The 24,654-nt window shown below is 39.0% G+C and overlaps 1 protein-coding gene across 4 annotated transcripts in view; it reads right to left on the bottom strand.

Moving 5' to 3' along the window:
• ATP13A5 (ATPase 13A5) overlaps positions 1-23,914 on the bottom strand; it is a 116,197-nt gene extending 92,283 nt beyond the window's left edge. For all 4 annotated transcript variants that reach the window (XM_005675110.3, XM_018046582.1, XM_018046580.1 and 1 more), the window contains exons 1-5: positions 23,762-23,914; positions 5,502-5,675; positions 4,664-4,810; positions 4,233-4,303; positions 4,046-4,126 (exon numbers count right to left, since the gene is read on the bottom strand). In XM_005675110.3, the coding sequence (XP_005675167.2) occupies positions 4,046-4,126; positions 4,233-4,303; positions 4,664-4,810; positions 5,502-5,675; positions 23,762-23,824 (536 nt within the window). In that variant the 5' untranslated portion in view covers positions 23,825-23,914. The remainder of the gene's footprint in view (positions 1-4,045; positions 4,127-4,232; positions 4,304-4,663; positions 4,811-5,501; positions 5,676-23,761) is intronic.

Below are 24,654 nucleotides of genomic sequence, written 5' to 3'. Positions count from 1 at the left end.
TTAGTTCATTCATTCATTTGTCAATTTATTCACCAAATAATTGTTGAGAATATGTTGTCTGCTGGGCCTTTTAGGCTCCGGATGGTGAAGACTAGGCTGAGAGTCCTCAAAGAGGCAGAAGGACCATGTCAGAATCACTGGTGAGCATTTTCAAACTTCATATAATCACTCTGCTTCCATTCTGATAAGCCATCATTAGCGTCCTTGGCAGGGAGGGAGGTCTGAGGTTTTCCAGAGAGTTAATACTAAGCCAGGGGATTCTGGCATGATCCATTTCCATGAAATTTGGGATTTTAGGGAGCAGCTTTATTAGTGTTTGGAAAAAAGTTCCCAGGTGATTCTACTAGTTAATCCCTCGCTCTCCTAATGGAGACCTGAGAAGGAGAGAAAACTTGAGAAATTCACAGATGCAGAGAAATGGCATCCAACTGCTGGCATTTGGGTATGTCATAGAGTATAACAGGTATGTTAGTCTCTGAGCCCTCCCATTTTAAAATAATAATAAAAGTAAGATTAGCATCTTTTGAGAAATTGCTTTCAGGGGAAAAAATTCCCAATTTTAGCAGTCCAGAGCCTGCTTCTATACTTAATAATTTATACAGAGAACATTCATTTTACAAATGACAAAAGTCATTTTATTTTTTTCACACTAGTCTTCATCTGTGACCTGTTCCTTTCATTTCCTAAAGCACGTTTTCAGATAACCTCAGGGAAAGTCAAGTTCTTGCAGAATTTCATGCTCTGTACGTTAGCTAATTGAGGTTCTGCTCATCAGCTTTTGTGGGGATGTGCACAGAGCATTCCCAGGCAGGAAGATCCAGAACACAGAGGTACCATGAGGGCATCTAAATGGAGGTGGGGGTGGAGAAATCCCAGGGACAATCTCACCAGGGAGACTCAGGTCTTAGGCTTACTTGTGCTTTCGTAATGTTTTGCTCTGAAACAAAGCATTGGAGTTAGGTGATTTTATACTTTCAGTGAACCCAGAACCATCGAAACATGGGTTATATTTTTAAGTATGTTATTGACTTCTAATCTAATGCTAGGATTTGAGACAATTTAATTGGCTTCCAGAACAATGAGTGAAGCCTGTCTCCTCCACTCTGATCAATTAATTCTTCCTTGTTCTTTTCCAAAGAACTGATCTGATGGACAAGTGTCTACACTTGGGTTGTATTTCTAAAGATGGAGATTTCCAAGAGGATAAAGGTTGTGGTATATAGATATGATTTCTTTTCTGACTTTGGCTTCCCACAAGACCTGAGGAGTAAAAGAGTAGGATTTCATAGCAGCCCCGCTCTTTCTCTCCCCTGCCTTCCCCTCGCTTAGTTTTTCTGTCTCTATTCTCTGGGAAAAGCTTCTATCAGCTTGGAGTTGAACATTGAAGGCAAACCCATCCTCTTTTGCTGCTGTCCACTCAGATTTCTTTCCTCTGGTACTAACAAGCATGCCTTTTTTCTCAGTGTTGTAACAAGTGTTGAGAATTAAGTTTGGTCCTATAGAATCACCAAGCCAATTGTGAATACCACTCCATAGCTCCACATTCAGTGATGTCACACTGGAATCAGCCATGGTTGGAGTATCCCTATTATAGAAATTGGTAAAGCCTAGCCATCAAAGCTTTTTTGTTTTTTTCCTTCCAGAGTTCTGGGATACAAGGTGATTGGTCTGGAGCTAGCCCCCAGTTAGGAGGCACCTGGATCTCTTCTGCCAGAAAGTTCTTATGTTTTCAGGAGGCTAAACAGAGGAGGCAGGGACAGGGAGGGCTGAGTGAGGAGATGAAGTGTCACTCAACTGAAAAAAACTGTTCTAATATGAAGACAGCTTGGATGGATGGGGGATGAGGTAGGTGTGTTTTTTCACAGGGCCCTGTGTCCATGAGGTAAGAGAATTACTCCAAGTGTCTGTATACCTGTCTAGGACAGTCACTAAGATGGCAAGATGTGTTCAGTTCCTGGATGAGTGAAGGTGAGAGCAGGGAACCTTCTCGAATAATTTTCCTGCTTTCCTCTTGATGGATTCCCTGGTGGCTCAGATGATAAAGGATCCACCTATTATGCAAGAGACCCAGTCTCAGTCCCCTGATACCCTCTGATAGTTTCTCTCCAGGGTAAATGTGTCACTCCTGAAGTCTTGATTTGCTTTTTGCTACTGAAAAGTGAGAACTATGTTCATCTTTGCATTTTCTCTCTTTTCCTGGCTGCTAGGAAGACTGAAAGAGGAGGCTGTATTTTTTGATGACTTTTCATGATCAGAAACTTTTGTGTATCCCTCTTTCTTTATTTCTTATACTGGGTCCTTGCTTTTCATGCAAGCAAGCTCAAATTCATTGAGGAAACTGTTAAGCTATCACTCAACCAACCAATCCATCATATTTAATTTTTGGAAAAAGTGTTTAGTCTTACATTAAAAAAATAAAAGGGGAAATTTGTGGATGGGTGAGGAATGCTCCATATTTTACTTTCTCTCTTTACTCTCCGAATGGAAAGACTCACAAAATAAAATATGACTATATATTTCTAAGTAGATTATCTCCTCTGTTCTTCATATTTGGGAAACTATATACTTTATCTTGGTTATTAGATTGTCAAGTTCTTTATTGTGTGGACCAAATTTAAATTTAATTATGTATGATGTTTATTAAAGCTTGGCACCTGATAAATAAATAAACGTGAGGTAGCTACATGGATGGAAAATCTGGGGAAATGGTTTCTTAGCAGAGTATATCTATATTCATCAACTAGATTTCCTAAATAGATCAATCCTTTAAATGTCTTGTCAGTGCTAGGAAAGCAATGTGTTTTTAATGACTTTGAAAACTTTTTGTACTTCAGTATTTAAGCATTGTATCTGAAATCTTATATAATGAAACCCTGCTTCTAAGGCATTTTGGAATATTGTCAGAATCTAGATGCCCAGTTCATTTTTCATAGTGTTCAAACAGAGGGAAAACTTGAAAACAATAATAGATCAATAACTCACAGGCTTGGTGTGAATACAAATCATGGAGATGCTTGCTAAAAATCCTGTTTTTCTCTCACCACCACCCTAGCTTCTACTTACTAAATCAGAATTATGGAGAAGAACCCAAGAACCTGTATTTTAAAGACTGAATTGCTCCTTCACTTGAGAATTTGTGTTTCTGACCAAGTGTGAAGAAGATCAGGCAAATCCTTCTTCTCATCCCTAAAACTGGGCAAGAAATATAGGGGATTATTAAGATTCTTGGGAAAACTTGCAATGGTTTTCTTTCAGAGTCACCAGGATTCACCATTTTAAATTACAGATGAGTGAAGCAGGGACTCTAGGTCACTGTGAGTTAATGAGAAGCCTAAGCATCTCCTGTACTATTATCCTATCATTTCCTAACCTGTGTGCCTTTATAGATCTCATTCTCACAACTGTACCTCTATTCTTTGTCGCTCTTTCCCACCAGTCAGTTAATGTCTCCTGGACCATGACTAAGTCTTATTTATCCTTAGATCCCTAGTGCCTTGCAAAATGCCTGGCATATTAGAAGAGTTTAGTTCACAGATCAATGAATGCATTTATTTATTCATTCCTTCCACACAAGTCTATTGAGCTTCTACCATGAATCAGGCACTGTTCTAGATTCTGCAAATAATAGTGGTGAATGACATAATTAACTGAGCAAACAAAATCCTCATCTCCAGGGCCAGTTCTCCTAGTAAAATGCAATCATTATATTGTCTTTCTGTCTCTCAGAGGACCTGGAGGATTAAGATGCTGATGTTTATGAAATGACTCAAGTTTTTTTGAGGAAAGAAATGAGACAACACAGAGAATACTGTTCTATAATCCTGAGAGAAAAGATCAAATATTATTTGATTGCATTGTTCTTTTAGTCTTCCCTTTTTAATAAGTGTGCCTAAAATGAGAATAATTTAGAACACTCTGATGCCAGTAAATGAACTGGGGTTATGTGAAGTTGAGGTAGCCTTGTGCCAACAATTCACTCATCTTAAGCCATGCAACATTTCCATTTATGCTAGCAAAATTTTCTCTGGAGTACCCCAAACCCTACCTGATCTCTTGTTCTTCAGTGGTAAGACCCAGTCCAAACGTGTGATGGATGTCATAGCAGCTGTTGCTATCTTCCAGCAACCTAGGATGTGGTCAGGACAGGAACTGCACTTCAGTTCATGGTGCTCAACAAATCAGTGTTCTTCCCTTATAGTCTGATGAGTGCTGAGGGAAAAACTCAGACTTACCCAACTTTCTGAAACTTCTTCTCCAAGTTGTTCCAAACATACCTGATTTTCTGCACTTGGATACATCGCAACTGCGAGTACAAATGTGGCAGAACAGAAAAGTGAAAAGAAAATAAAACCGCTCAGTTGTGTCTGTTTGTGACCTTCCCAACCCAGGGATCAAACCCAGGTCTTCCACAGTGCAGGCGGATTCTTTATCAGCTCAGCTAGCAGAGAAGCCCATAAAACAGATGTCATTCACAAAGTAAAGCCCGTCAAGGAAGGTGAGGTTTGGTTAGTCCACGTCCTCAAACAGCTCTCACTTTTCTTGACATAGAGCTATAATTTCCAGCCCAGCAGTGTGATTTTCAGAACTTTCATCCAATAAATACATTATTCTCTTGCAAAGAAAACACGCTGTAACACTGTACTCTTAAAATCAAATCACTTACTTTTAATTCTGGCTTCAGTACAGCTTTGTTTATGACTGAGTGGCAGTCGGCCACCAGGGGTTCTTCTGTGTTCTTGCTTATAGGAATCTTCAGTGTGGATAAGTAGAGGCAGATTACCTTCTTCCTCATATATCTTTGAAATTCATCCTAGAGAAGACAATTCAGCCCATGAAATTCTGCAGTGTTATTCCATAAAGCACTCAATCAACCAAATACCTGCCAAGTCCTAGACCAGACATTGCCAAAGTTTGGGCTACTGATAAAAGCATTTGCATTGCCTTGTAACTTGCTAGACATGTAAGAGTCTTAGTCTCACCCCAAACTTGCTGGGTCAGATATTATTGGGAGGCTAACAGTCCATGTTTTAAAGAGTCCTCCAGGTAATTCTGAATTGCACTAAAATTTGAGAACCACTGTGCTAGGGAAAAAAGAGAAAGATATACTTTGCAAGAAAGTTCATATCCAGGAAATAGTCTCCAGCTATCTTAAAATTACATCTAGGTGTTTAAAATGTATAATATCCCTCAAAACACATGTTTTTGAAAAACTGAACAGTAATTCCCTTGTATATGTTTAAGAGTTATAACACTGACAGCCATTGCTCATGTTATGGCTAAGAGCACTTACAATTAGCCTGACATGGCAGAAGGTTCTCCAGGCAGATGTGGAGGAAATGTCCTACATTCCTGGGTCAAAATAAGATGTAGCAAATAGATGACAGAGATAGTCCTGCCCTATTGTATCTGGGGGCAGGGAAGCTCTTAAACAGAGGAGGATCTGCTCTGGAGTGCTGAGCATCATAGCTTGTGCACTAGACGCAACACAGAAGGGCACGCACCGTTGTCCTTAGCAAAACAGTGTCTGCTTCTTGCAAGGAGCATGGGATACAGCAGGCCCATACCCTCCACTGGGGCTTCCAGTAGAATATTAGGGGAAGGACCCCACAGGTCAGCAGGGATGTCACAAGGAAGAGAACTCTGCGTAGCTTCTGGGTCTGGTAACCAAACACCTCCTGGAGAGTAAATAAAAAATCACTCTATGTTTTCCCCACATAAAATCACATTTTGTTCCAAGACACACAAACGTTAGGTGCAGATTGGGTTGGGAGAGGAATCTAGTTTTGGTTGGTTAGATCAGATCCTTTGCTTACAGCTGTCAGCTGATACAATAAAAAAAGAAAAAGAAAGAAAGACTCATTTTGCTATCCTGGCACATGGAACTAAAATGTTAGGAGCAAGGAACAGGCAGACTTATTTGGTTCTAAATATTCATGAGTCACCTCAGATTTATTAATGTAAAATACCTATGTTTTAGATCAGATTTACTTCTTTTAGATAAAAGGCTTTTAAAAATTATTAATATGAACTTATTGGAGGAAGATGATAAATTATGACCAACAGGATTCATATCTTGTTTTAGGAATGAAAGTGTGCATAAATGTACTGCTTTGTAAAACAGTAGGGTGATATAAACTAAGAGATTATTTGTACATGTGAAAGATTTTCAACAGACAGCTTATAGGTATTCATCCTGAGAGTAACATGTGAAATATTTTTGCTTTTAATAATTGATTAGTTAACACTTGTCATGAATTGTGTAAAGATTTGAGATGTAGTTTTAGGGGAATATAAATAGCCAAAAACAATAGCTTTGCTTAATTAAAGCTAATTTCTAGTTTCCACCTCCTACCACGAAATTTCACAGTATTGTTTTCTAAATTTCAAAAAACTAGATAGTGCATTTAAAAAACCCAGAGGGCTCCTGATTATGAGTGACATTGTTACTCTACCATTATTTTCCTTTCTGCTATTATTGCGTGTGTGGGTGTGTTTTCTATGACTGAAATCGGGGTCCAGATCATTGGAGTGTGATGTCAAGAAAATAGGTTTTTCTACAGCACTTTCAGTGGTGGAATCTCCTGAATTTTATGCCAGTTTACTTTTAAACTTTTCTCTATTTTCGACCATGCTGAGTCTTTATTGCTGCACGTGGGCTTTCTCCAGTTGTGGTGCATGGACTTCTCACCGCAGTGGCTTCTCTTGTTGTGGAGCACAGCCTCTAGGACACTTGGGCTTTGGGAGATGTGTCTGCAGGCTTAGTTGCCCTGCAGTACGTGGAATCTTCCCTGACCAGGGATTGAACCGCTACACTGGCAGACAGATTCTTAACTGCTGGACCACCAGGGAAGTCCTTAGGACAGTTTGAAAGTGAAAGTGAAGTCGCTCAGTTGTGTCTGACTCTTTGCGCCCCATGGACTGTAGCCAACCAGACTCCTCTGTTCATGGGGTTTTCCAGGCAAGAATACTGGAGTGGGTTGCCATTTCCTTCTCCAGGAGATCTTCCCAACCCAGGGATTGAACCTGGGTCTCCTGCATTGTAGGCAGACACTTTACCACCTGAGCCATCATGCTCATAATAAATCGTTTGGCTTACTACTTTGGGAAAATTTTTATCTTCAAAATAATCATTGTAATTAATATTTTCTAATAAAGAACTCTGGTAGATCAAGATTTCAATAAAAGTTGATGAAAGTAACACTTAAACATATTGAAAAGGTCCCAGGTTTAAGAAGCAAAGATGTAAGTTAGAGTCACCACTCTGCTGGTTTCCAATTATGTAAACTTAGGTAAATCATTTCATTTCTAGGAAATCCCAATTTACTCTTCTACAAAAACAATTAGAAATATGTACTTTATAGGGCACTTGGACTCAAATGAGATAATGTCACCTTAAGTGTTCTGCAAAGTAATTACAAGGTTAAAGAGTTTCTTTCCACTACTCCTTAATAGGATCACCTACTTGGGGAAAAATTATCCATCAAGTTTTGCGATGCAACTATTTGGAAATTATTCATGATAAGCTTTACATGCATCTTAGAAACACACGTTCACTCTGCTTTAAGCATATTTTCAGTTAGAGCTCCTTTCTCTCTCCTATCTTTCGTCTGATTCCGTAAACCTGCTTTGGTTTTATTTGTCAGGTACATTAGGTTTATTAGACTCAAATAAAAAGTATATGCCAGGGCACACATTATGTCAAAAATACGCATTCTTTCACATTAAAAAAAATAGAATAGCTTTAGCTTTACGCTTGTAAAATTTACTTATTTACTTTTAGTTTGGGCTGTGTTTAGCTTGTTGCTGCAAGTGGCTTCCCCTAGTTGCAGAGCCAGAGCCACTCTTCAGTTTTGGTGTGCAGGCTCCTCTTTGCATGAGCTTCTCTTATTGCGGAGCACAGGCTGGAGGTATATGGGCTTCAGTAGTTGTGGCACATGGCCTTAGTTGCCCCATGGCACGTGGGATCTTCTCAGACCAGGGACTGACCTACTGTCCCCTGCATTGCAAGGTGAATTTTCAACCACTGGACCACCAAGGAAGCCCAATAGTCATTCTTTTACAAAGCTATTTACAGGGTCTGTTTCCAAAGCCCAAGAGTATGCAAAATAGAAGCAGAATAGTTTGGAATTTTGGTTCAGCTTTTAGCTGAAATGAGCACATTTGTAGACAACATAACTTTTTTCTGTTTACTTACATACAGCAATGGCATTGGTAATCATAATTCTGGTTTTCCATCAGGTCTTTTCTATACAACAATTTTTTTATTAAAAAAGTAACTCACAATTATATCAAGACTTCAGTGAAATCACTACGGCTACATACTTCCAATAACCTTATAAATTGAGTAATTCTTTAGAGAAAGCAAGGTGATAAATTGTATTAAGAATTATAAAGATGTTTCTATCCCTTGAATCAGTAATTCCACACTCAAAAATATACCCTAAGGAAATAATACAGAAAGTGATGAAAGAAAGATTTCAGCACAGCATTATCTGTAATAGCAAAATTATTAGAAAGAATAAATGATAGCTAACAGTTCAATAAGATGTGAGTCAAAACAATGGGCTATTGTGGAGCCATTTAAAACAAAATGTATGAACTCGATTTAGAAGTATGGGTATGATATGCTGCTGCTGCTGCTGCTAAGTCACTTCAGTCGTGTCCGACTCTATGCGTCCCCATAGACTGCAGCCTACCAGGCTCCCCTGTCCCTGGGATTCTCCAGGCAAGAATACTGGAGTGGGTTGCCATTTCCTTCTCCAGTGCATGAAAGAGAAAAGTGAAAGTGAAGTCGCTCAGTCATGTTCGACTCTAGCGACCCCATGGACTGCAGCTCACCAGGCTCCTCCTTTCATGGGATTTTCCAGGCAAGAGTACTGGTGGAGTGTCATTGCCTTCTCCAGGGCATGATATGATATATGATATAATGTTAAGTGAAGAAAAGAACAGATAAAATAGAGGGACAACAAATAGCAATATGATGAACTTTAACCTTACTATATCAATAATTACAGTAGATGCAAAAGGTCTGAATTCTACGTTTGAAAGCAAAGATGATCAGGCTAGACAATAAAAGATTTAGTGTAGGCTGTTTAAAAGAGACACACTTTAAATGTAAAGAAGCAGATAGATTACAAGGATAAAGAAGGGGAAAACATAGCATACAAATACTGAAAAAACAGAATCAATAAAGCTATATTAATGGCAGACAAAATAAACTCTAAAAAAAAGAAATAAGAGGAAAAGGACAAAGATTTATTCAACAAAGAGACATAACAATCTTAAATTTCTGTGCATCTATAAACAATTTCAAAACTTATAAAGCATACTTGATAGAACTTAAATTTACTCTCATTATTGGAGATTTTAAAACATAAAGAAGGAAATAATAAAGATAGGAAGAGAAATAAAGAAGATAGAAAGCAGACATACAATAGACAAAATCAGTAATGCCAGATTTGTACTTAGAGGGGTTAATAAAATTGATAAACTCAAATCTGATTATTTTATGGTTATTAAAGAAAATGAATGTGTAACTAAAAGCCATAATACCAAAAAAGATCTTCAATCCCAGATGGTTTGTGAATCCTTTCAAATATTCGAGGTAGAAGCAATATCAGTCTTTCACAAACTCTGTCATAAATAGAGGATGTAGGAATACTTCCAACTCATTTTATGAGGCTGGCATATTCAGATACCAAGATCAGATAGGTATGTAATAAGAAAGAAAAATTATAGGCTAGGATTTATAAGAAACATGGATGAAATCATCCTGAAGTATGTTTTCTAAATCAGTGAAATATTTTAAAAGTGATGTGTCATTATCAAATGCAGTTTATTCTAGGACTACAAGAACCTGAAAAATCAATGTATTTTGGTAAATTAGCTTGAGGAGGAAAATGATAATCAGATACAGAGAAATTTTCATGAAATTTAATACCAATACATTAAAAAAGAAAGAAACCTCTCAGCAACCTAGCAACAGATAAGAATACCTGTCAGCTAATATCATGCTTAATGATAAAATATTACTGCTCTTGAAGTGACAAGCAAAATAAGGTTACCAGCAATCACCACTAGTATACAGTGTAGTACTGGAAATCTTAACCATTGCATAAGACAAGAAAATGAAATAATGTTTATAATAATTAGAAAATGAAAAGTAATAATACCATATTATATACTTGAAAGTTGCCAAGAGAGGAAGTCTTAAATGTTCTCACCACAAAAGAGAAGTGATAATTATGTGAGGTGATGGAGGTGTTAGCTAGTATTATGGTGCCAATTATTTCACAGTATTTAAGTATATCTAATCAATTCCCTGGTGGCTTAGACGGTAAAGCATCTGCCTACAATGCCAGAGACCTGGGTTCAATCCCTGGGTTGGGAAGATCTCCTGGAGAAGGAAATGGCAACCCACTCCAGTATTCTTGCCTGGAAGATCCCATGGACGGAGAAGCCTGGTTGGCTACAGTCCATGGGGTCGGGAAGAGTTGGACATGACTGAGCGACTTGACTTGACTTGACTTGACTTTACTAATCAACATGTTGCATGCTTTAAACTTACAAATTTTTATATGTCAATTATATCTCAATACCTTTGGAAAAAAGAAGTAAAACTCTGTTTATGAGTAGATAATGTGATTACATACGTAAAGAAATTCAAAAGAATGTGCAAACAATTATCGCAGTTAATAAGTGAAATTATCAAGGTTTTTGGATACTGTGTCAATATGGAAAAGCCAATTGTATTTATATACTGTATACTGGTTACTATATAATGTTACTATATACTGGTAACAAACAACTTGAGAGTAAAGTTAAATATCATTTGTAGTACTATCAAGGGGAAAAAATAATTATCTTGTCATAGTTCTATCAAAATTGTGCAGGAGCTCTGAACTGAAAACTGCATATTACTACTGAAAGCAAAGATACAAATAGAGAGGTTTATTAAGTTTAAGGACTAACCATTAGCAATCCCATTTAACTAACTAATGATTGAATTCATGGAACTGTACAATGAAGAGCAGTGTACTTTTTGACATCACTGTATGGATATATGTCGATAAAAAATAAAACAAAAGTGGAGTTTGTTATTAGATGTCCAAGCAGGTGGAAGTTACTTTACTTACTTTAGTGTGATTGAACTGAGCAAGAGAGAACGACAGCAAAATCTGGGAAGTGAATGATGAAAGAAAAGGACCATAGAAAGGCCTTCTATGGAAAGCGGGAAGTTCGGGGACCCGGGGAAGACAGTAACTGTCTTGAGCTGTGGATGACTGGAAAGTGCCGAGATACACAGGAACAGAGTTAAAAATCACATCTCTAATAACCAAGATAAATTTCTGTGTAAGACACTGCTTATGGTTGGAAACAACTCAGTATTAAAACATCAACAGGTTTTTCCCTGATCTGTCAAAAAAATCAGTAGAAAAATAGATAATAGAGAGACAGAAATAAAAGACCTTGCAAATGTCAGAGTAACTTTCAGAACTGTGTAGCTCCTTGAGCAAAGATGAGCAGAAGGAATGTTTTTGTTTCCTTGATAAACTGGCCTCATAAATCTTAATAAAATTCCTTTCTATCCTTTCTCAGTTTTCCTAGAGTTTATGTGACTAGATATGCAACTTGAGGTCTCAGCTAAAAGAATCACTACTTTATTTGGCACTCTTTCAACCTAGTCTCAATTGGTTTGTCAATGTTTGTGTGATTCAAGTTTATCATATTTTCATTTTAACCAATTAATCTCAGCTATAATTTGATTGTTCTAAATGATTATTCTTCGATACAGTAAGATTCACTCAGATTTCTCCTAAATACTGATTCGGTTCTAGTAAAATCCACTAAGAAATACGGGATAGATGAGAGAGCCAGGAATATTATGTGAGCCATGATTGGAAGACAAGTAGAATGTAGAGGTTTTTAAATATAAAGGTACTGCAAATAGGAATGAGAAGATCAAAATTTCAAGCTCCTTTCAGTGAAGTGAGCTTTGCCACCTATTAGCTATGTGACCTCAGGACTTAACCTCTCTAAGTCTCAATTTCCATCTCTGTACTCAGGGGATATTAATAACACACACCTGGACAAATAGTTGTAAAGGTTAAACATGAAGTGTCAGGTGCTGAGCACAAAGGAAGTGCTCAGTCAATGTTAGCAATGGTTTGATAATAGGTTTCTAGTGGCTCAGACAGTAAAGAATCTGCCTGCAATGCATAAGACCTGGGTTTGATCCCTGAGGCAGAAAGATCCCCTGCAGAAGGAAATGGCAACCCATTCCAGTATGCCTGCCTGGAGAATTCCACAGGCAGAGCAGCCTGGTGGCCTACAGTCCATGAGGCTGCAAAGAGTCAGACACGACTGAGCAATTAACACTCCGGCTTTTCAGTCCAAGGAGGAAAAGAGGTGACTCAGTTTTGAGTTGCAATATACTGAGTCAAGGTTGGCATTGGAAACAGGCTGTATTCCATTGGCTGAGGACCCCAGACCTGCCACTTACTACTAGAACTGAATAGCACAGAGGTTGCGTCCATCTTTGAATAAACTTGAATTGTAGTTTCTCGAAGCAATAATGTTCCCTCACTTTTTTGTTCCCCAACAGAATTCTGTATTCCAAATACTAGGAGAGATGGCACAGCCTTAAATGTCTTTTCCTAGACCCAGAGTACAGAGCAGGCAGCCTCTGTACTGACTAGGAGTAACTGAAATGTGCAGGTGCCTTTTGACAGAGGTTCTCTAAGGTCACAATTTAGAGCCTTCTCCAAGTCTGCCAGCAGAGCCCCTGTTCTTTACAGCCTACTCTGTTACCTTCTAGAAGCCCTCACTCCTATTTCTTGCTCCGTCACTTGCCAGTTAATGTGATTTGCGTAAATGATTTAATTCTCTGAACTTTAGATTCCTTGTGTGAAAAATGTGGCTGGTTGTAAAATAATGGAAGTTGTCTGACATCACAGTTAAAAGCTGGGGATAGGGCATAAGAAAACTAAGTCCAAATCATGCCTCCACCATTTAGGCACTTAACACTTGGGAAATCCACATGACTTCGGATTATTCAATTTCCTCCTTTATAAATAAAAATAGAAACATTAACTATTTTTCTGGGTTATTGTGAGAAAATAATGAGACAATGCATGCAACGCACTTAATACAGTTCCTGAAACATCTTGAACATTCAGTATATGTTGAGAGTAAACATTAGCTTGGTTAATTTACCATCCAACAAAATCTCAGTGGATTATAAGTAACCAGTCTTGTTGAACTGACTGTGAAATGATTTGACCATAGGCAATATTCAGAGTTAAATGCTATTTGCCAAAACCATAAGTTGTGCTTCTAAAAGTGGCTTAAGTGGAATTTTTGCTTTTTCCACAGAGCACAAATTGTCAAAACTGAAATAAAATGCAGGCTAAAGAGAAAACTGCTCACCTTTGTGATGTGTGAAACTAGGAAAGGCTTTAAGATAAACACCAACTTGATTCAAAGACTTACTAGATGTAGTAACTACACACACAAGTATCCCAGTGCACACATACACACCATTACAGTCACCCTTCACTAGCATGGGAGGTAAACAGTGTACCAGATTATCCTCTCTGATGCTGATATAATATGACCTTTCGTATGTTTACTTCACTGAGCTCAATTTTCTCAGCTGTAAAACTGGTATCTGAGTAACTAGCTCGTAGGGATTTCGTGAGAACGTGTGAAGCACTAGCACATAGAGGACATTAATTATTTCTTTTCTTGATAGGTAGTTTGGCAGATATATAGCTACCATCAGAGACAGAACCAAGATTGTTCACACTATTTAGGAAAGGAGGATTACAGGGCCCAGCTTCATCTAAACATAATTTCTTCCCCAGATTCCCTTTTGGTGGGGTCTTCTTTGTCTTATAGAACTATCCCCAAGGGTTTCCTTCCTACTCGTTCTGGAATTTTCATTGCATCTGGAGCACTAGAATTTATGAACTCCTGGTCTTGTGGACAGGTCTTTTTTCAGTTTTTGTAAACTGTCTTATTATGTTCGCCATTCATGTATTTATCCATCTGAAATATTCGTCGCATACCCACCATGCAAAAGCACAATAGTGATTCAAGTTTTTTGGAATGGGTATTTTGGGTTACAGTTCATAACATTCTCATTTATTCAAGCTAGATTATTACAGCTCAAGGTTACAAATTTATTTATTAAAACAAGATATGACATAAATAACTCTCATTACTTCAATTACCTTTTGTGGACGGCAATGCCAGTTTCCTGTTGTGACAAGTTGGGTTTTACCGTAAGTAAGAATCTTTCAATAACATTAGAGTAAGTTAGCCTTTTCTCTGTAGGTCTCAAACTTTTAGTCCTTTGAATCATAGCCAAAGAGATAATGTCTCTGTGTCCTTTTATGAAGCTAGAATTCATCATGTTTTATCTTCTTTTTTTAAAACAACAATCACAGCTCCAGGTTTCTATTCATTATTCACAGTCTACCCTTTGTTGTCTTTATCTGGACATGCCAAATTGTGTTCTTTTATGTGTTAAATGGGAGGATATTCTTAAAACTGCTCTCTTATCTCTAACTCTGCCATGTTTCAAAGTTCTTTTCTTTAATGTTAAAGATAATATTGTCTGTAGGTAATGAATCATGGTAGTGTGGCCATTGTTCCTCATCCTACTATTACTGGCTTGGTGTGATCACAAGTAGTAATTTGTGTTAGTTATTGCTAGTTACCAAGTATTGTTAATTATAGCTTTCTATATTTTGTCCTGCATTCATGCCATGGAGTACCCTTTGGGTAAGGACAAAATGTCATGAGTACTTTCACTTTTATCCACATTTGGCAATAAGAACTAACCTTTCTGAGCATTTACTTAGGTGTCATTTAATCTTCACAAAAATCCTATGAAATAAATATTACTATGTATTAAAATAGGTACTATTACTAATAATAATATTTGTAAATTGTTATTTATAGATCAGATAAACTGAGTTTTATGGGAGAGGAATAAATTAGGAGTTTGGGATTTACATACATGTACTACAATATATGAATAGATAACCCACAAGTACCTACTGTATCAGTTCTGTTCACTTGCTCAGCCATGTCTGACCCTTTGTGACCCCATGGACTGCAGGACTCCAGGCCACCATGTCCATCACCAAATCCCAAAGTTTACTCAAACTCATGTCCATTGAGTTGGTGATACCATCCAGCCATCTCATCTTCTGTCGTCCCCTTCTCCTCCCGCCTTCAATCTTTCCCAGCATCAGAGTCTTTTCAAATGAGTCAGTTCTTTGCATCAGGTGGCCAAAGTATTGGAATTTCAGCTTCAACATCAGTCCTTCCAATGTATATTCAGGACTGGTTTCCTTTAGGATGGACTGGTTGGATCTCCTTGCAGTCCAAGGGACTCTCAAGAGTCTTCTCCACAGTTCAAAAGCACCGATTCTTCAGCACTCAGCCTTCTTTATAGTCCAACTCTCAGATCCATACATGACTACTAGAAAAACCATAGCCTTGACTAGACCGACCTTTGTTGGTAAAGTAATGTCTCTGCTTTTTAATATGCTGTCTAGGTTGGTCACAACTTTCTTTCCAAGGAGTAAGTGTCTTTTAATTTCATGGCTGCAGTCACCATCTGCAGTAATTTTGGAGCTCCCCAAAATTAAGTCTGTCACTGTTTCCACTGTTTCCCCGTCTATTTGCCATGAAGTGATGGGATTGGACGCCATGATCTTAGTTTTCTGAATGTCGAGTTTTAAGCTGACATTTAGGCTCTTTAGTTCTTCCTCACTTTCTGCCAGAAGTGTGGTGTCCTTTGCATATCTAAGGTTATTGATGTTCCTCCTGACAATCTTGATTCCAGCTTGTGCTTCATTCAGCCCAGCGTTTCTCATGATGTACTCTGCATATAAGTTAAATAAGCAGGGTGACAATATACAGCCTTGACATACTCCTTTCCCTATTTGGAGCCAATCTGTTGTTCCATGTCCAGTTCTAATTGTTGCTTTCTGACCTACATACAGGTTTCTCAAGAGGCAGGGGAGGTGGTCTGGTATTCCCATCTCTTTCCACTAGCTTTGTTTGTAGTGATGTTTCCTAAGGCCCACTTGACTTCACATTCCAGAATGTCTGACCCTAGGTGAGTGATCATACCATCATGATTATCTGGGTCATGAATATCTTTTTTGTATAGTTCTTCCATATATGCTTACCACCTCTTCTTAATATCTTCTTCTTCTGTTAGATCATTCAGGTATGACCTAAATGAAATCCCTTACAATTATACAGTGGAAGTAAGAAATAGATTCAAGGGATTACATCTAATAGAGTGTCTGAAGAACTATGGATGGAGGTTCATGACATGGTACAAGAGGCAGGGATCAAGACCATCCCCAAGAAAAAGAACTGCAAAAAGGCAAAATGGTTGTCTGAGGAAGCCTTACAAATAGATGTGAAAAGAAGAGAAGTGAAAGGCAAAGGAGAAAAGGAAAAATATATCCATTTGATTGCAGAGTTCCAAAGAATAGCAAAGATAGATTAAAAACCCTTCCTCACTGATCAATGCAAAGAAATAGAGGAAAACAATCGAATGGGAAAGACTAGAGATCTCTTCAAGAACATTAGAGATAGCAAGGGAACATTTCATGCCAAGATGGGCACAATAAAGGACCAAAATGGTATGGACCTAACAGAAGCAAAAGATATTAAGAAGAGGTGGCAAGAATACTGTATAGCAAATGGCAAATATACTCAATATTTTTTAATAATTACAAAGGGAAAAGAATCTGAAAAAGAATGTATATATGTATGTGTTTGTATATACGCATGTGTGTGTGTATACATATACTGAATTACTTTGCTGTACACCTGAAACTAACACAATATTGTAATCAACTATACTTCAATAAATAAATAAATAATCAAAAATTAAAATCTTTGCCAACTCTCCCAAACAAAATAAAATAAAATAAAATGTAGACTTGTTGACAAACTAGAAAAATAAAAAATAAGCACATGGGCTGCCCAGAAGTAAAAGTACAACTAAGGATTTTTGTTTGATAAGACTCATGGTGAGAGAGCACTAAATATACATCAAAAGGAAATGAAATGCATAGGCTGATTACCAGGGGCAATTTTAAGAACCAAAATTGGCCCTATGTCAAAGGCATGGGGCCACATGGCACATTCTGTTTAAAGTTATTCATGGAGTAAGAGCATCACTAAACAGGAGAAGTATCTCAGTAATTATTTGCTTCAAATTTCTCTCTTGGAAAAAAAAAAAAAATAGCTGTGCACCATCTTTCACAGATGAACATCCACTGTCTGCTTAAGACAGACTACTCACTACCTGGCAGGGTGGCACCTTCACTTGTTGGACAGCTGTGATGGCATATTCATTTTTCTATCACTGAATAACAAATGGCTTAAAACAACACAAATTTATTGTCTCACAGTGTCCACGAGTTAGGTCTGCCTAGCTGGGTCCTCCGCTCAGAGTCTCATAAGACTAAAATAAGGTGTTGTCTGGACTCTGCGCCTTCTGGAGATCAAAGATTTCATTCAAGATCACATAGCTGTTGGTAGGATTCAGTTGCTTGTAGCTTTAGAACAAAGGTCCCCATTCTGTTACTGGTTGTCAGCCAAAAGCTATTCTCAGTTCTCAGTTCTTACAGATTACTCAGAGCTTCTTATTACTCTGAACCTTCTATCTACAAAGGTGCAAAGTAAAGCCTCCTTTGCTCATATCTCTCTCGTCCTTTAAAGCTCTCTGACTTCAAGAAATGTCCAGTTTGTTTTCTGAGCTCACTGATTATGTCAGGCTTATCCAGATACTTTCCATCTCTTTTTTAATTGAATTTAGTTGATTTACAAGATTGTATTAGTTTCAGGTGTACAAAAAAGTGATTGAGTTTTTTTATTCCATTATAGGTTATTGTAGGATACCGAATATAATCTCCTGTATTATACAGTAAATCCTTGCTGCTTATCTGTTTTATATATAGTTTATACTCATCTCACATGCTAGTAAAGTAATGCTCAAAATTCTCCAAGCCAGGCTTCAGCAATACGTGAACCGTGAACTTCCACATGTTCAAGTTGGTTTTAGAAAAGACAGAGGAACCAGAGATCAAATTGCCAACATCTGCTGGATCATAGAAAAAGCAAGAGAGTTCCAGAAAAACATCTATTTCTGCTTTATTGACTATGCCAAAGCCTTTGACTCTGTGGATTACAATAAACTGAAAAATTCTGAAAGAGATGGAAATACCAGACCACCTGACCTGCCTCTTGAGAAACCTAGATGCAGGTTAAGAAGCAACAGTTTGAACTGAACATGGAACAACAGATTGGTTCCAAATAGGAAAAGGAGTACGTCAAGGCTGCATATTGTTACCCTGCTTATTTAACTTATATGCAGAGTACATCATGAGAAATGCTAGGCTGGAATCAAGATTGCCAGGAGAAATATCAATAACCTCAGATATGCAGATGACACCACCCTTATGGCAGAAAGTGAAGAGGAACTAAAAAGCCTCTTGATGAAAGTGAAAGAGGAGAGTGAAAAAGTTGGCTTAAAGTTCAACATTCAGAAAACGAAGATCATGGCATCTGGTCCCATCACTTCATGGGAAATAGATGGGGAAACAATGGAAAGTGTCAGACTTTATTTTTTGGGCTCCAAAATCACTGAAGATGGTGATTTCAGCCATGAAATTAAAAGACAGTTACTCCTTGGAAGAAAAGTTATGACCAACCTAGATAGCATATTGAAAAGCAGAGATATTACTTTGCCAACAAAGGTCTGTCTAGTCAAGGCTATGGTTTTTCCTGTGGTCATGTATGGATGTGAGAGTTGAACTGAAGAAAGCTGAGCACTGAAGAATTGATGCTTTTGAACTGTGGTGTTGGAGAAGCCACTTGAGTGTCCCTTGGACTGCAAGGAGGTCCAACCAGTCCATCCTAAAGGAGATCAGTCCTGGGTGTTCATTGGAAGGACTGATGCTAAAGCTAAAGCTCCAGTACTTTGGCCACCTCATGCAAAGAGTTGACTCATTGGAAAAGACTGATGCTGGGAGGGATTGGGTGCAGGAGGAGAAGGGGATGACAGAGGATGAGATGGCTGGAAGGCATCACTGACTCGCTGGATGTGAGTCTGAGTGAACTCTGGGAGTTGGTGATGGACAGGGAGGCCTGGCGTGCTGCGATTCATGAGGTCGCAAAGAGTCGGACACGACTGAGTGACTGAACTGAACTGAACTGTGTATCCTTATTTTTAATTTTTTGAGGACCCTGCATACTGTTTTCCACAATGGCAATACCAATTTATATCCACCAACTGTTTAGGAGGGTTTCCTTTTCTCTACACCTTCTCCAGCATTTATTATTTGTAAATCCCTTTTTGCCCTATGTCCCCTGCATTACAAGGCAGATTCTTAACCAGTGAACCACCAGGGAAGTCCCCAGAGAACTTTTTAAATCTTGATTCTGTCACCTATATTGCTCTTTCTCCCTCATAATGGGGTGCCGGTTGAAGATTAGATAAGCTTGTCAATCTATAATATAAACGGTGACTAAATAAAAAAGAGACAGTAAGGCTCACTTTAAAATTTTCAAAGTTAGTTCTTTGAGTTTTATTTTGTTTGTCCTTTAATGGAAGATTAGGAGTATGTGATAGGGTTTAAAACAATTCAGATGTTTAAAATTTCTGATTTTTCTTACCAACTCTTTACATATTATTTTTGAAATGATAGACTTCAAACAATTATCATTCCCCAAGTTTAAACAGAGGAAGAGGAAATACCCTTAGCATTAAATTCACCTATTACATTATTTCTGTAATTTTCAAAGCCGCATGACACCCCGACTCCTTGCATGTAAATTTACCCTTTATATTTTCATAGCACTTTCCACGTTTCCTACATGACCCTTGCAAACCTTGTGAGTCAGAAGGGGTAACTGATGTCATTCTCAGACAACTAACAAGGTTCCATAAGGTGTCCGTAGCCACCCAGTCTTCTGTGGAGCCTTGACTAAGATCTGCTGTCTGAAGTCCATGGCTCCTCCACTGTGTTCCAGGAAAAAAGTTACCACAAAGGGAAGTTCTCTCCTATCAAACCTGTGTCTTCCGCGCCAGGCAGCCATTTTGCCTTCCGGGTTGCTGCCATTTGTGATTCTGACACTAAAGTGGTGGGCATCTGTGCAGAGGGGAGCACCGAGGGAATGGTTGGGCCTGACAACCCTTGTGACTCATGCAGCACTTTTGCCTCAGGGCAGAGTCTGTCTCATCTCCACCAAGTAGATGCAGCAAGCGAGGCCCGAGAGGACCCCGGAACAGAGGCTGCTATGCACCCCCTGTGCCTCCTGATGCACGTGGCTGAAGAGAAACATGACTTTTTCTCCCAGGAGAATAATCATAACACTAAAATGATACCAGTCATTCATTGAAAACAGCCTTTCTTCCAGAGGTTCCATGGAACAGTAGTTATGAGGGAATCTGCCCCGCCAAGAAAGGATTCTATGTATACCAGGTGTGAAATAGAGCACACTCTAATGCCCTTTGTGTAGATTCACAGTGAGGTACAGTATACTGAAAGCTCTGAGAGGCCCTGAAGTTATTGGTCGGCCTGTTTCACCAAGTACTTCTCAAACTTAATTGTTAGAGAGAAAAGGGAGAGTTTTTATATAATAAATAGTATTAACAATATTGTACAACAGAAGATATTTTTGGAAAAGCTGTCTTACCTCATTTCATCCTCACCACAATTCCAAATGGTTGGTATTACTAGCCTCATATAACAAATAACCCAGGGAGGTTAAATAACTTACCCAGCAGGACCAGAATCTAAGCCCAGGTCTGCCTGAGAACAAATCCCTATCCATTAGGCATGAACTGTACAGACTCCAGACTCAGTGAGGTTCTGTGGCTGTGAAGGAGGCTGTGGGCTGTGAGTGAAGCAGCGGGGTCCTGAGAAGATCACAAGAGGAGACAAGAAAAGCTGACTGCAAATGGAGAGGCTGATGAAACACTTGGGCAGAAGAAAGGAGATGCTTTTGGGGAAAACGTGAAGGAACAAGCGACCACTGGAGCCAGGTGGCGGTGCGGGGGTAGGGAGTGGGAAGCAGGAGACTGGGAAGGACAGTCAAGGCCTGTACACTGATGCTATCTATCACATAAGCTATTGTGAGGGTAACATGAAAGACTGTTTGTCAAACACCCAGCGCAGCACCCACACAGGAAGTATGCGGAGGAGCAGGGGCTGGAGAACAGGAGATGGTAAGGCAAGGTTCAACTGTGATATGCTGGCCACACCTTGTATCTGAGATGAGCTCAGGAAAATGACCCATGACTGCACGTGGATCACCTCACAGGCCCTCTCCACCCACGGAGATAGTTTCCACCTCACACCCTTTCACACAATCACAGTGTTTGTTCACTGGAAATGATGACTGCAAGGAGAAGTCAAGTCTGGGCCACAGGAAACCTTTGGGAAAGGAAGAGCAAGTGCTGAGAGGTTGCAAAGGCTGGGATTAGGATAGGCCCTGGTTGAACTGGCGTACTAATTATCTAAGAAAGAAAAATTCCGGAGTTTATCACAAGGCTATTTTACATAAGTATACAGATTTCTGGCTTCTCTTTCAAACTCAAAAGATCTGACAGCGCTGGGCCTGCGACATCTAGAATGGCAATTGCCTGGTGGCAGGTGCCAGTGTCCTGTTAGCTGTGGACCTGGGTCACCCCTTTAGCTTGCCTACTAGCCAGGTTTCCTGACTCACCTCAGTAGGATTTGCATCTGTGCTCTCTGCCTAAGTTCTTGAGTAAGATTTATGGAGAGATTGACAGCTACTCCTTCTCCCCCTCCCTAAGATGCCCTGACAATGAGGTAAACCTAGTGGGAGTTCCTAACAGAGGGTTTTTTGGTGGATTTCTCTAGAATTGTTTGATCACCAAACATTTTCTTCACCAAAGAAATTGGTGACTCCTGCTATTTAATCCTTTGATACCTATGCCTTCTGTGTGGTTAATAGAAGTAAAACACTAGACTGTAAACTTTAAAAATACAGCACTGAGTTAGAGAACAATGAAGAGAAAACAGATTTTTCTTTTGAACGCTCATCGACATGCTGGAAAAAAACAGCAGACCTGGTACAGAGTTGTTCGGTAGTGAACACAGGCGAGTAAGTTTTAGTTCTTTGCATCCCTTTAGTCTGAGGATTTTAGAACACTATACCACTGTCAAGATCTGTGGGGCAGAAAAATGTAAGCCACTGATGGTGAGCCACTTTTGTAATTTCAATTTCCCAGCAGCCACATCGAAGAAGTTAAAACAAAAAAAAAGGAGTGAAATTAATTTTCATAACATTTTATTTAACCCAATCTATCCAAAACATTGTTACTTCAATGTGTAACCAATATAACAATTATTCATGGGATATTTTACACTTTGTTTTTAGTGAGCTTTCGAAAGTCTATGCGTGTTTTATTAACACACTAAAGCACATCTCAGTTGGAATTAGCTACTTCTCTAAAGGGGCTTCCCTGGTGGCTCAGTGGTAAAGAATTAGCTTGCCAATGCAGGAGACAAGGGTTCAATCCTTGGGTCAAGAAATGGCAACTCATTCCGGTATTCTTGCCTGAGAAATCTCTCTGACAGAGAAGCCTGGCAGACTGAAGTCCATGGGATTGCAAGAGTTGGACATGACTAAGGGACTAAACAGCTACAACTTCTCTAAAACCACATGTGGCCAGTGCAGGTATAAATGACATCATTTATTTTCCATAGGTTCACAAGCACAGTAAGTACGGAGAGAGTGGATATGAATTTCCGACAGATTTCACAGGCAACCGGAAGAACAAGGCAGAAAATTGATACCCTTTGGATATATGAACCCTGTCCTCTGGGTTCCTTTCTGCCCTTCAGTGCACCCTCTCTATTCCATCCTCTCTTTTTCTTAATCTCTATTTCTCATTGCCTCACTAGAGTGCAAACAGCGCAGGGTGTGCAGCCGGGAGGAGTGGACTGGTTTCCTAGGCTGGCCCTTGGAGGCTAAGGGCAAGTTGCTCAACCTCCCAAGTCTCATGTTTCTGGTCTATGAAATAGGATTAATTCCTTCCATGAGTTCTGAGGATCAAATAAAACAATAAATGTAAAGTCTTCAGTACCAAAGAGATATTGTAGTTTTCAAGATTTTCATAATTACTTTTCAAGATTTATATGTGTTTGGTGGAAGGGGCAGTGGGGAAAAAGAATCAAAGAAGTGAGAACTGTTTGTTTGTTTGTTTGTTTAATATGGTTACACTGTAGTTCTTCTTCAGTATTTGCTGCTTAAAATCTCTCTCTTGGCTCTTGTAAGGCATGATTTCAGCCCAGAGCACTAAAAATAAATGAAAAATCTTTAAAAAGAGTTTCGTTTTTTTGCCTGCATTTGTCTAATTATATAGAGTGCCAGATGATAAGTGGGAATGCCTCTGTGAGTACCCTGTGGGTGTGTACAGCCATTACTCTGCAAAATGTCTGAGGAGGGAACTTCATGGGTCCAATCAAAGCACATCAGGATGGCAAGAGCTAAAAGACGCACGGTCATCATCTAGAAGGCACAAGTTTCTCTCCCCTGAAGGTTCCCCTGCTGTAAAAGTGTGCCTTGTGGATCTCCAGGAGCCTTATCAGACTTCAGCCTCTCCAGCTCCTGAAGTCAGCACCACCCCAAGTAGCCTACAGGCTCAGACACTTTTGAGAAACTATAATAAAATGAAGGGAAGACTCACCAGTTCATTCTCCTCTCCTGGGTTGAGCAAAGCCTGATGGTCCTTTTTACTTTCCTCCTCCATCTGAACAGGACAGCCAAACTAATTCCCTGGGGAAATGTCAAAACCGCCAGGGCTTCAGTGAATTCAGAACAATCACTAATTGTCATTGCTGTTCTCAGGCACTTTTAAAATCTCTTAGCACACGCCTTACCTATTAGACTAACAAAGGAAAGAGAGGAAATACTTTCCTCAACCACAGGATTGGTCTGTTAATCTACCCGTTTGTTTTTTTTAATTCTTAGTATTAACTTGCCGAACTAAATGTAAGTGCCTCCAGACTTAAACTGTTGAACTAGGAAGATAAATCATTTCATGTACTGTCCATAAATATCTCAGCCAATGAATATGAATGGTCACTTTGCCAAAAACCTGAGACTGAAGGATTAACCAGTGACAGGTGACTGAAAACCTTATGGACTTCGGGAAAGTAATGAGCGTACTGTGACCATGAAAACTGAAGGAACGGGTTTTGGTTCCTGACAGGGAATGCAGGAATCATTTCGGAATCGGGAAAATCTGAATTCTAATCCCTGCTCTACTGATGACTCTGGACAAATCACTTAAAATCTGAAGTGAGGATTTCTATTATATAACATGTCAACAGGAAGGATAGAGTTGACATGAAGATCTAAGATAACGCTGATAAAAGTCCAGCTATAGCACGTGTCTCACTCCACAAGAGACCATCATAGTCCCACTAACCAAGAAGAAACACGATTTCTAGAAGTAAAGTGTAATAATAAAACATATTTTTTCACTTTCACTTTTTAGTTTAAAAAGTTTTCAGATTAAAAAAAAAGTAGATGGATCTAGAAAGACTAAATGTTGGGAATGTCATCTAGATTTCAACA

The sequence above is a fragment of the Capra hircus genome, chromosome 1 (genome assembly GCF_001704415.2).
Source record: "Capra hircus breed San Clemente chromosome 1, ASM170441v1, whole genome shotgun sequence".
NCBI lineage: Eukaryota > Metazoa > Chordata > Mammalia > Artiodactyla > Bovidae > Capra > Capra hircus.
The sequence above is the reverse complement of the archived record's forward strand: the minus strand, read 5'-3'. Positions and strand labels throughout refer to the sequence as shown.